The sequence below is a fragment of the Lissotriton vulgaris genome, chromosome 4_1 (assembly GCF_964263255.1).
Source record: "Lissotriton vulgaris chromosome 4_1, aLisVul1.2, whole genome shotgun sequence".
Taxonomy (NCBI): domain Eukaryota; kingdom Metazoa; phylum Chordata; class Amphibia; order Caudata; family Salamandridae; genus Lissotriton; species Lissotriton vulgaris.
Window position 1 is genome coordinate 1,172,518,611 of NC_141691.1, and position 13,008 is coordinate 1,172,531,618.

At 45.4% G+C, this 13,008-nt stretch overlaps 1 protein-coding gene across 8 annotated transcripts in view; it reads right to left on the reverse strand.

Moving 5' to 3' along the window:
- Nucleotides 1–13,008, reverse strand: part of RELCH (RAB11 binding and LisH domain, coiled-coil and HEAT repeat containing) — an 853,871-nt gene that overhangs the window by 212,491 nt on the left and 628,372 nt on the right. For all 8 annotated transcript variants that reach the window (XM_086965401.1, XM_086965404.1, XM_086965403.1 and 5 more), the window contains one exon: nucleotides 7,536–7,642. In XM_086965401.1, the coding sequence (XP_086821527.1) occupies nucleotides 7,536–7,642 (107 nt within the window). The remainder of the gene's footprint in view (nucleotides 1–7,535; nucleotides 7,643–13,008) is intronic.

Genomic DNA, 13,008 nt, shown 5'->3' on the forward strand with positions numbered 1-13,008 from the left:
CCTTGCGGCCATCGCTCGCCAACACAATCTCAACATCATCTCCTACGCGGATGACACTCAACTGATCCTTTCTCTCACCAGGGACCCCAGCACCGCCAAAACTAACCTACACGAAGGAATGAAAGAAGTCGCAGAATGGATGAAACAAAGCCGTCTGAAACTGAACTCAGACAAAACAGAAGTCCTCATCTTAGGTACATCCCCCTCTGCTTGGGACGACTCCTGGTGGCCGGAAGCCCTCGGAAAAGCACCCATCCCGACAGACCACGCACGGAACCTAGGCGTCATCCTGGATTCTTCACTCTCAATGAACAGACAAGTCAGCGCCGTATCCTCTTCCTGCTTTAACATCCTTCGCATGCTCAGAAAAACATTCCGCTGGATCCCCTCCGAAACAAGGAAAACAGTCACCCATGCTCTGGTCACGAGCCGACTAGACTACGGAAACACCCTCTACGCAGGCACCACCGCTAAACTCCAGAAGAAACTCCAACGAATCCAAAACGCCTCAGCCAGGCTCATATTAGACATCCCACGCAACGAACACATCTCTGGTCACCTTAGAGACCTCCACTGGCTACCCGTCAATAAGAGGATCACTTTCCGACTGCTTACCCACGCACACAAATCACTCTACGACATCGGACCAGATTGCCTCAACTCTCGACTGTCCTTCTACACCCCCTCCCGCCAACTTCGCTCTTCCAGCCAAGCCTTCGCCACTGTACCTCGCATCAACAAGACCACCATGGGAGGCAGATCCTTTTCATACCTGGCTGCCAAAACATGGAACTCACTCCCCGCTTACCTTCGCCTCACCCAGAATCACCTAGCGTTCAGAAAGCAGCTTAAAACGTGGATATTTGACAAATAATCCTCCTCCCCTTTCCTTAGCGCCTTGAAACCCTCTGGGTATGTAGCGCGCTATACAAATTTTATGACTTATGACTTATGACTTAAGAAAATCTGCAGTGACTGACAGATCCTATCCAAGCAAGCATATAAATGCAACCAGCCATCGTTGCAACTCTGGTATCCAACATACCTTTGTTGGAAAAAGAAATTTCTCTGCAGCCTTAATATGTAAAGATAAAGCAAACCTCTTGGTGCTGAAATGACCTCTATAGAATGAATTTGCTTTAAGGAAAGTGTCCTAGGGTGCCCGGACCTTTTTATTGGTACGGCGGAATCTTTTAGAATATTGCAATCCTCTCCAAAACGCATGATTTGCTAAACTGTTGATTGCATGTGCAGTCAGCTGGATGTACCTAAACACAGATGTGTGCATTTTCACTACTTTGGATCTGCATACTACGTCATAGAGGCATTGATTTTCATTTTATTGCGCAGCCAGGTGCCTTTGAATTGGCTGATGTGGGTCGCAATCCTCTCTCACGAAGACTACATTCCTTGATATCTCCATAAGCACTTTACCTCTTTTATTTATGCAACTATTTTACCCAATTAGAATAGAACCACTTGTTTAAATAGCAGATCAATGTTTTAACACCCTTTGTGTTAGGTGGAGCCTGAGGCACCGCACATGCGCTGCTCTGGCAAGCTGCTGTAGTGGAGTATGGATGAGAAGCCGCGCCCACTCTCCGCTCATCTTTGTCATTGGGTTGTGTCCTTGACCTTCGTAAATGCTGGCTTCTGATTTGTAAATAGGCTTGTTGGTCCCTCCTTAGTATCGCTTTGTCTTAATTTGTAAAATCCCATGGCTACTGGCCCCTTTACTTCGGTTGTTAAACAGTACCTGTTATTCAGTCTTGTGAGCACTATTTTCTTTATTGAGCTTCTCTTACTGCAGGCACGACATGCTCCGCTTACATTCAGCGCACCATGCGTGCTTTCTATTTTCAAGCAGCCGTGACAATGGGGGCCACTTTTTTGGAATGCCTTCCAGGCACGCACACACACCACTCGCAACGTGCTGTTTCACTTATATTAGGCTGGTCTCCCTGTGCTGATTGAATTAAAACAGTCTCTAAGATTACGACATACGCAATTAGATATATAAATCCTACTTAGGATATTTATAAAATATAGCAAATCAGTAAATTTTTTAATTTTTATTTATACCACCACTATAAAAAGGCTTATATCAGGTCTGGGCCCTGATTACTCGGCATAATGGAAATATTCGACCAAACTTCGGACCACCTTATGAATGCACAAAAGTCTTGCCTGTGGTCCCTGCTGAGGGGTGACCAGCTAGGGGCTTGGACGCGGAGGGTCACTGTTGTGCCAGATGGCTTTAAATATCTTGGGGTGTGCCTCTCGTCATCTCAACCAGACTCCTGGTCGCAAAATTTAGCTCCCCTGCTACCTCGAATTAAGCAGCAGGTGAACACGTAGTCGTCTATGCCCTTGATGCTACTTGGCAGGTCGGCCATTTTTAAAATGTTTTCGCTACCATACTTGCTCTACCAGCCTTAGAATTACCCCTATCCCATACCCTACGCATGGTTCTGACAATGAAATTCAGCTCTTAGCCATTTTCTTTGGCCGGGGTCCCGAACGTGTCACTTACGAACCTGTTTTTAATCCACCTACGACGGGGGCACTGCGACCCCAGATGTCCAACTGTATCATGCGGCCTCCCACCTCTTGGTCCTCAATGACTGGTGGTATGCGGACCGGCTGGATCCTGCATATGCGCTCGAGCGATGGCTGATGGATCCCAAATCACTACACATGATATTTTACTCCAATGCAGGGCTCAGCGTGTTGCCGCCCACGACCAGAACAGTGTTTGCGCTCTGGCGACAAGCTTTGGGTAAGATCGGTTGGGGAGGTAAACTTACCAAAGAGACTCCCCTTTGGCACAATGGTCTCCTGCCGCAGCTCCGCGAGCTTCCTGGGTTCGCAGGCTGGGATGCTATCGGAATACCTATGATCGGGGATGTCCTTAGGGGTCAGACTCTCAAGTCATTCCAACAATTGCAGGCTGACTTTCAAATGCACCGTTCTCAATTCGACAAATACCTTCAATATCGCCATGCCTTTTCCCACATATCACACGACAAGATACAATTCCAGACTTTAGCCCTATTGAGGCCAAGGAATTAACCCCTTCTGTGCTCATAACGAGCTCAGCTCGACATGAGGCACAGTGCTCCTGTGCTCATGACGAGCTGAGCTCGTCATGACCACACCCAGTTCTATTACGGCCCAGCACAGCAGAAGATCATCTCAAGCAGCTAAGGTGTTAAACGGTGAGATGGGCGCTCACAAAATCACAGCGCTATATCGGACCCTAGTCATTCAGTCATAATACTCTTCATAGGACGAGGGAGGCTTGACAGAGTGACTTGGATCCCCCCAATAAAGATGACTGGCAGGAGGCTTTGGAATCCCCTAACGGCCATAGCAGCATGTCTTCGACTCATACAATTCAAATACCTCCATAGGGCGTATTTTACCAAATATCGGCTCTGCCGCGCTGGGATGAGCGCTTCCACCTCTTGTCTCCAGTACGATTCAGCAGAGGGCACCTTCCTTCACACGGTCTGGGAATGCTCAGCCCTGGCCAGATTCTGGCGGGGTGCTGACCTACCTTTTCGAGGTCCTGGGGTGGGATATCCCACATTCACTGCGCTGAACCATGCTTCATATCACTGACGGAATTGGAGGGAATAGATATAAACACCATTTGCTACTCCCAAGGCTTACCCTTGCTAAGTGCGACGTCGCCAGGGCATGGAAGGCGACCTCACTGCCCTCAGTTGGGGACTGGAAGCGTGGACTTGACTTTTCCATGGGACTTGAAATCCCAATTTTCAAGGAGCGCAGCTGCCCTCAGTAACACCCAAAAATATGGAAGCGATGGGCCGACCATCGCAGTCTTTTCCTTGAACCAGTTCCCCCTGCGCAAAGCATTGAAGATGTGCCCTGTTGACTGTAATATTGATATTTGACTCATGTATAACTGCAGGATATGTTGATCAGGTGACACCGTTGGTTTTGGTTGTAATGTTCATTTTGTATAGATCCTGTTTAATATACCCTCATGTTGCAGAGGGTCTCATTGTAAAACGTTGGCATCCTTACTCTTGTTATATTGCATATGCGATGCTTGGCCCTGGACATTGTCTGGGCCTCTATTGTCTGTCAACAATAAAACTTGTTAGAAAAAAAAGGCTTACATTTTTCATGTTATAAAAACCTGCCACTGTTTTTTTACGTCAATAATTAATTCTGACACTTTAAATTAATATATGCCATGGTAATGATGCCCGGTCCCGTATTTCAAAGAACAAAACTGCCCACCCAAAGATGGCGGGCAGCGAACCGCAACTCTTTACCTTTACCATTCCCGCCTCTTTTGCTTCCGGTGACTTTGAAGGACTGGCTCATTTCATACAAGCTTTCTGCAAAGTCCATAGCAAATGTTAAAGTCAAAGCACTGTGTCCCTGGCTAAGCCCTAAAACAATGTGTTTGCAAATTCATTGCCAGGTTTTGGAATACGGAAGTTATCGTTGCCACGTAAGTGCATGCTGCTATTACTAAAGCCAATTGGCATTAATAGGTTTAACTCGAAATTCAAGTGGCAGAGTTGTGTATTTTAATATAACAATGGTGATCCTTTTGCCACCTATCGATCAGCAGGGTTGCACTCAAACTGCCTCTCAGTAAGTCACCACATAATGGCGAGCTAACGCTCTCAAATCAGGATGCGCTAAGCGATGGGCAAAAGGCCTGATTTCATTGTCAACATCTGTCAAGTATCAGTTATAAATCTGGCATTACCATGACCCTGCAGCCCATCTCCTAGTCATATCTGTTAATTGGAGCTCTTTGAGCCTTCCTTTGGTGGATGATTTGGCCGAAACATCTGGCAGGTGGGCTGGCCGGAACATCTGGCAGGTGGGCGGGCCCATCACGCCTCCTGATGGGGACGGACAGCAGCAGATGTGAGGAAGTCTGGAAGGAAGTCTAGATTACAGTGTCCAACAGGCATGGTATTTCTCTGCTGTAATTATAGCCACATTTGCTTATTTCTGTCACCTATCCTGCTCAGCCAGGGTGCTTTCTTAAGTTCTCACAGAACTCGTGGCATTCTCTTGGTTATTGTCTCCAAGTCCGATGTGTCTTTACTATGAACTACCAGTTACAATCTTCTTCATCGGTTCAGACATACTGGAAACATGGTCTGTTCTCTTAGGAGCTGATCATTGATTGCTCTATTATTTCTGTCCAGTGCTTGCTTTATATATATTTTTGATTTATTTTATGCAGTGCAAGCATCCTGCCCAAAGGCAGCGTGCATCTGTTCCCAGCCGTCCATCTGCTTAGACGTTGAGTTTTTTATTAGGTCGAGCCTGGGCAGGGCATGCGCTGCTGCAAGGCATGCAGAAGTAGAGTATGGCTTTGAAGCCCTGCCCACTCTTCACCCATATTTGTCACTGGCTTGTGTTATTGTCCTTCGTAAATGCTGGCTTCCGATTAGTTTATCAGCTTGTTAGTCCATTCTTAGTCCTGCCTTGTCTTCATTTGTAGCCTCCGACGAGGACTGGCCCTTTTACTTCGGTTGTTACACGGTACATCTTCTTCAGTCTGTAAGCACTAGTTTCTTTAATGAGCCTCTATTACTGCAGGAGGGTATCTTGTGCGCACTTGTGACCACCTCTGCTCGTACGTGCTTTCTTTACTTGCCGTAGGCTGATGGGTCTCTTATGTGCAGTTGTGATCACCTCTGCTTATACGTGCTTTCTTTACTTGCTGCAGGCTGAAGAATTCCTGGACGATTAATTTGCCAGTGCTACATCTCTACAGCACATGCTTCAAGGAAGTGGGACGCTGCGCTTCAAGCGGAGCTTGTAAAATTTAATCAACTCTGTCTCACCAGCTGCAATGCAATAGGTCTCGCATTTGGGAGAGTTTAGCCTATGCGCATTGTAAATGACAATGCCTTTTATTTATATTTTATAAACCAAAACAAAGAAAAGGCATTATCATTTTCAACGCCAATCGCTCAAACTCGCATAAATGCGAGACCTACCGCATTGCAGATGTTTGTTTTGTATACTACTCTATATAGTTTGTTATATCCAACAATGTGTGCTACTTGAGCCTCTTGTTTCCTACTGACGACGTACATTCACCTTTATATATTTATTTGCTCATTATAACCCAAATAGTCATAAAGACAACCTAATTTAAAACTCACAAAATCCGGCAGAGGTATGATGTATCAAGGGCAGGAATTCTTCCTATATAAGTATGGAGATCCGAAATTTTATAAAAAAGTTAGATTAAAGATCCTGGGAGCTGCTTTAAAAACTTGGATGTATATAGGAAGAAGGATGAATATCCCATTTATGGAGCACAGGCCCCAGTCTGGGACTCCCCCGGTACTCCGGAAATCCTACAAGACACACTGAGTCAGCCTCTTAAAATAGGGGGTATAAAATGCTGGGGCGACCTACAAAAGGATTGCAAACTTTTGAGTTGGGAAGCACTTAGCAGGTTAACCCATGGATCTTTGACAAGGTTTAAGTTTTATCAGATTTCATCTTGGTGGGTGACGCAGAGTTGGCAGGAGGAGGAGATAAATTTGAAAGCGGATCTAGTTACTAGAACAGGCACATGGAAAAAGGAAGTCTCATTCTAGTGCTGGCTTTATTGAATGCGGAGGACGAGGGGGAGTCTGAAGTTATACGATTATGGGGTGAAGAATATGGCGAGAGTGGAATGGATGTCTATAAAGTATGGTTTGACTCCTTTGTTATGTTACAGGCTATGGTCAACCCAGCTGCATTGAGGAGGAATCACCTGTACACAGCCCAAAGAGTTTATTGGTCTCCAAAAAAGTTATCCAAGGTGAGAGGGAATGTATATAGCTGTCCCAGGTGAAAGTACCCAGCTGCAGATGATGTTCATATGTTTATGGAATGTCCAAGAATCAAGTCTTATTGGATGGAGGTATGTGAATTTCTGGATGCAGTGTTGGAAAGACCGATGGAAGTAAGTACTAGTTTGATTTTCTTTGGACTATCAAGTGACTATCATGTAAATGCACCTGTGTTTAATTTTATATTCTACGTAAAAATTCTTGCAAGGAGAGAAATCTGTAGGGTCTGGAAATCAGAACACCCCAGACCTTTGCCGAATGTTTAAAGAACATTATCTATACTAGTGAATCAGATATGGCTTGTGACCATAGAAGCAAAACCAAGATCTGGGCGGCCTTGTCAAATTGGAGGGAGAAGGAAACAGGGTCCAATGATTAAGCCAATACACCTTTGGACCTTGCCTCCTAAGTAACACCTAAGGGGCCCCCAGAAATGTGAACAGGAGTGGGAGAAGGTAACTGTGTCATCTTGGAGGGAAAGCTCTCTCTCCATCTGCCTCTCCCAAGGGCCGGCAAAGGTAGGCATGGAGCGGATGGAGGTATCCATCTAGAGTTTTGGCAGTATGAGGACAAAAAAAAAAAAAAAAAACCTCATGTTAGATAATGGGTGAAGTGCGTGGTAGAGAGAGTGGAAATTAAGTCAGAAGGTCTTGCACGATTAGAACATTGCTTGCTTACCCCAGCTCTACAAATGACGCCTTTAAACTATCCAAAGGTGCATGCGAAAGTGAAAGCATGGTCATTACATCCTCCAAGAATCCAACTAACAGCTTGCGGTCTTCTTCCTAAACAAGAAAAAAATACATGTCATATAGACTGAAAAGCAGCCTCAGAAGGAGTTTGATAAGTGATGGACGAAAAAGTAACTTCAGTAACGCTCTTCCTAGTAGATACTTTAACAGTAAACTGCTTACCTTTAGCATATCCCCTGTCGCTGACTGGATCCAGAAGATTTTTCAGCATAGTACCTGTGCATTGGTAAGTGGTGTTGTGCGGCCACGGAAGAGACAGCTGTAGTCAGGTTTTTTCTGATAGAGACTTCAAACTACAGATTCCTCATCTTTTGAATAGATACCAGAGCAATACTCCCCAGGTTGCGGGTATGTAGAATGACTCAGACAAGGCAATTTTATAGGATGATTTGGGATAAGTGCCCGTCCCACCACACCTGGATGTCTAGACAGTAGCATTTGCGAACACGTGGAAGGATGCTCGTGCAACAGCCTGGAAAAATGTCTAAGTTAGGCACACCTTGTGCAAGAACGGTAGTAGCAGCTGTTGGTCTGGTGGAGTGAGCAGGTAAATCCACTGGCTTTTTATGAGATCTTAACTCATGATAACTCATCTTAAGATAGTTCTTTTGTGGACCGCTTTACCCTTCTTAGTGTAAGAAAATCCGGAAAATTGTTGTTCGTCCTGTCGAAATTCCAGTGCCTTCTTGATCTAAGCTCGCTTAGGACTGGGATGATATAGTCGTTCCACCTCCTTTGAAGAGGGATGCAGTGCATAAAATGTTGACAAGTTAATGGATTGCCCTTCATGAATGGAAGACTGCCTTGGACAGGAATGTTGCTTTGCTTGAATGACTAACTTGTCTGGGAAAAACAGATACAAATGGTGGAACAGAAGACAAGGTTTGAAATTCCCCACTCGCATGACAGATGTAGCGATGAGGAACACAGTTTTAACTTTTTAAGCGTAAATAGTAAAGGACAACTGTGCATAGGCTCAAAGGTCAAGTACGTTAGGTAAGTCAAACCTAGAATGTGCATTATAAAAGGAGTGGGTGGGAACATATGGGTCAGCCCCTTCAAAAACCCAACCCAACAGGTGATCTGAAGAGAGATGGTTGATCCGGTAAAAGAAAAAGCCCGAAAGGGCTGATAAGTAACCTCTAACAGCGACCAAGCCAGGATTTGCTGGGCCGATGATAAACAAAACAACAAAATGTCAGATAAAGTAGCTTGTAGAACAAACTTCTCCCAGAGTCCTGCATAAACAGTCTTTGTAGAAGGACACCTAGCTCACAGAAAAGCACCAACCACTTCAGGAGGAAGATCGTATGTCACCAACTGTTGCTGTTCAATCTCTAGGCATGGAGGTGTAGATTTGGGTGTAGGAACCTGCCCTGCAGCTGCGACAGAAGAGCTTCCAGTAGAGTCACCAGGACTGGAGGACAGATGTTCTTGGCCAGAAGGTCCGGGTCCAACACTCCTCTTTCCCAATCCAGAGCCACGATGATGAGTAGAGCCCGGTCTCTCAATTTTTTGTCTCTTTGAACAGGAGAGGTAGGGACAACATGTGTACATGAGTCCTGTGCCCCACTGCAAACAAAAGGCGTCATCTAAGGAAGACTGACTTTGGAATTCCAATATGCAAGTCATAATACATTGCATTCTATGCATGTCGAATAGATTGAGCCAGGGTCTCCTCATTGCTGTAAGATTCCTTACGCTAATTGTGATCTGCTAGGCAACGTCAAATGAGTTTGTGTGCCCTGGCATTTAAAAATCCCACCAATTGTTGCGTGATCAGAGATATTTTCAGCTACTTCCAGTGGCAAATAGCCTGTGGACACAGGACCCACAACACTACTCTGCCCTGTTTGTTGCATTTCCACATGGCAGTTGTATTGTCTGTGAGCACCTACATTCATTCCCACTTGACAGTCTGGAAAATTGCCTTAGTGCCAAGAAAATTACCTGCAACTCCAATAGGTTGATGTGGCGATCGTTCTATGCGGGAGACCAAAGTCCTCTGATTTCCACCAGTAATGCTGCAGCCATCACAATCATTAACTCGGGGTGGGGTAGGGAGAGGGTCTGCCATAAATTAAATCTTTTATTTTTTTATTTTTTATAAATTAAATCGTGGTAATGCAGTCAACATTGCAGGTCTTTTGCGGTCTTCTCCGACACCTGGATAGAATTTGACAGATTTCCTTGGTGCTGAGCCCACCGGGACTTCAGATTCTACTGCAAAGCTCACATATGCCACCTGGCGTGATCCACAAGCAGGGTGTACAAAGCCAACATGTCAAGAAGTCTAGCAGCTGCTCTTACTGAAACCAGGCTGCAGCCTTACACATCGGTATCATAGCCTAAATATCCTGGACTCATTGAGGCAGAGGGATAGATCGGAAGAGCACAATGTACAGTATGGCTCAGATGAAGGGGAGCCGTCATGAAGGAGTCGGGTGTAACTTGGGGATGTTGATGGAGAAACCGAACAATGTCAACAGGTTGGCTGCTGTCTTGAGATGGTTTGCAACTGTTTGAGGTGAGCCTGCCTTCAGTAGCCAGACTTCCAGGTATGGGAAGATTGGTATTCCCAACCTCTGCAAATGAGTTGCGAACACCACTTTTGTTAAGCGATAGGGGATAATGGAGAACTGAAAGTGGTCCTAGCTCACCTGATACCACAGGTGGCACCGGTGTGACTGCAGGACGGGAGTTTGGAAGTATGCACCTCTTAAGTCCAATGCTCCCATCCAGTCTCCTGAAACAAAGGCAGAGAGAACCTGGGTCCGGGGGAGCATCTTCAACTTGTCTTTCCTTAAAAAGAAGTTCAAGGGTGAATATCTAGAATGGGGTGAAGGCCTACATTCAATTTCGGTATCAGAAAATAATGGGAGTAATAACCAGTCTTGATTTCTGAATCCTCGTAATTGCTCTCTTGGTTAAGAAAACTATAACTTCTCCTTAGAGTATAGATAAGTGTTCCTCCAGTACATGACTGGAGGATAGGCAAGGAAGGTAGGGAGTAAACTAGCTACACAGTCTGGAGCACCCAATGATCAGAGGTAATGCTTCTCAACCGGAATAGTAAAAGTCAATTTGAGCTCCAACCGGGATAATCATGGGAGGTTAAGGTCAAATTAAAGGGGTTTTTATGCTGTCATGTAAGGAGGGGCTGGGCAGAATGCGGCCCTTGTGTACCTTAATGCCGCCGTCCTGCTCCCTGACCATGGTCTCTAAAGGACTGAGTGGGCTGCTGCAACTGAGATCAATACGGTCTCAGAAGGTGGCCTCTTCTAAAGCCAAGAAAAGGGCATTGCTGCTGAGGAAGCTGCGAAACGGGCAGGGCCAAACCTAAAGAGCAGGCAGTGACCTTGCTCTTCTTAAATCTTTCCTGGGCTGAAACTGCCCTCACGCCAATCAGCCTAGATCAGTTAAAAGGCATAGCCAACAATGACTGCTGCACATCTGTGGATAAGACTGCAGAGCAAATCCAAGCGTGGTGCCTGAGTACCACACTGACGCTAACTGCCTTTCCTAGATACAGTCAGTTGTGTCCTAGCCCAATTTTACGGAAAGTGTTGGCACATCCTGACCATTCGCAGCTAAATGTTCTAAGATCAGCTCTCTTGTCCCACAATGATTGAGAGTATCTTCCTAAAAAACATGACGTATTTACATACCAAAGGGCCAAACAAGCAAAATAAAAAATCCTTTTTGTATACATCTTCTTTGATTCTCTATCAGGGAAAGTGGAAGGAAAACCATTAGGATTGGTATGGCTTGTAGAAGCTTGTACCACAAAGCTTTCAGGTATCGGATGCTGTGTAAGGAAATAGGGGATCCCCGGGAGTAGGCATGTGCCGTCTAGCAATTTGTCCATTTATTAGTGCCTACTAACTCATCTGTCAGAGCCGCACTGAATGGTAACAATGGGTCCTGTGAGGAATGTGCAAGGGCCATAACTTCTGATAAAGCTTTCATCTCTTGAGTGGGTAAAATAAGATTTTCCATTGCTCTCCTTACAACTAAAGCAAAGGAGGTTGTCTCTTCGGTGGTCATAGCAGAATTAGGTGACACTAGTCCAATTACTTGTCAAGTGTTGAACACAGCACCAAAGAAGGCACCAAAAACTTTGTGAGGTTCGGATTCAATGGACCCAGAAATGGTATTGTCTGAACCTCGGAACAAGGTGAAGAGGCACAGCTGAAGTTGTGGATGGACTTGCAGACGGTAACTCAGCAGAAGGCCCCCCTGGCTCTATGAAGTATGAAGGCACACCAGTGGGACCAGGTATGGTACCACACATTTTCTTCATAGCTTGCTGATAGAGTGTCGCCACTTGATGTGGAGGAACTCGAAGCAGGAATGTCATTGATCTGGTCCTGCAAGACATGAATGAAAATACCAGGTGTATCATGTGACCCAGAGTGGTGTGAGTGACACACGCCTGTAGAGACAAAATAGAACTTATAATGCTTCTTATGGGTCTGCTTGGAATAATTTGATTTGGCAGACGTTCAGTCACGTAAACAACCTGGGGGATAAGAGCAAGTCCTCGCTCTGGCTTCAACCGGGACCACTGCGCCATAGATTCTGATTGGGAACAGCTCTTTGATTTCCACATCTCTGCGATGGTTCCATTCGTACCATGTGTTGCTGTAGATACGCATACTCTGCATAGAATATAACTCAGTCCCCCCAGTAAGCATTGGCTAGTGCATGGATAATGCAAATGTCTGAAATAGGAGCCTCAAGATCATCAGGCCAACCATAGCCTATTGTCCGGCAAAGATATCCACAAAATAATGCCCAAGTGGAACCTACGCCCCAAGAGGAACCTCCGCTCCGCCTACCAGGCCCTGGCAGAGGTCCCCAGCATCCACAGAAACAGAGCAGGCGGGAGAGCCTTCTCTTACATCGCAGCCAAGACCTAGAACGAGCTCCCTGTGTGTTACTTACCATGTTATTACCATGTTATTACCATGTTATTACCATGTTACCATGTTATTTACCTGATCATATATGGATTGGTTTTATGTTTGTTTTTATCATCCATGTTATTACCATGTCACTGACTATTATACTGTTCCCATTATCTCTGTTTACTCCTATTGCCCCTTCCCTGTCTTTGTGAAGCGCTCTGATATCTGTAAGGATCCTGTTCGCGCTATATAAAACTTTGAATAAATAAATAAATAAATAAAATAAATCAGATGCTCCCGGACTCTGCACACATTCAGGAAGGATCTCAAGACCAGGTTTTTTGACTCATCCGGAGCTGTACCACAACCACCCCCCCTGAGCACCTTGAGACACTCACGAGTGAGTAGCATGCTTTATAAACCCCTGATTGATTGATTGAATGTTAAGTGAAGGTGGATCGCATTGACCAAGTTGCAGCTTTACATATA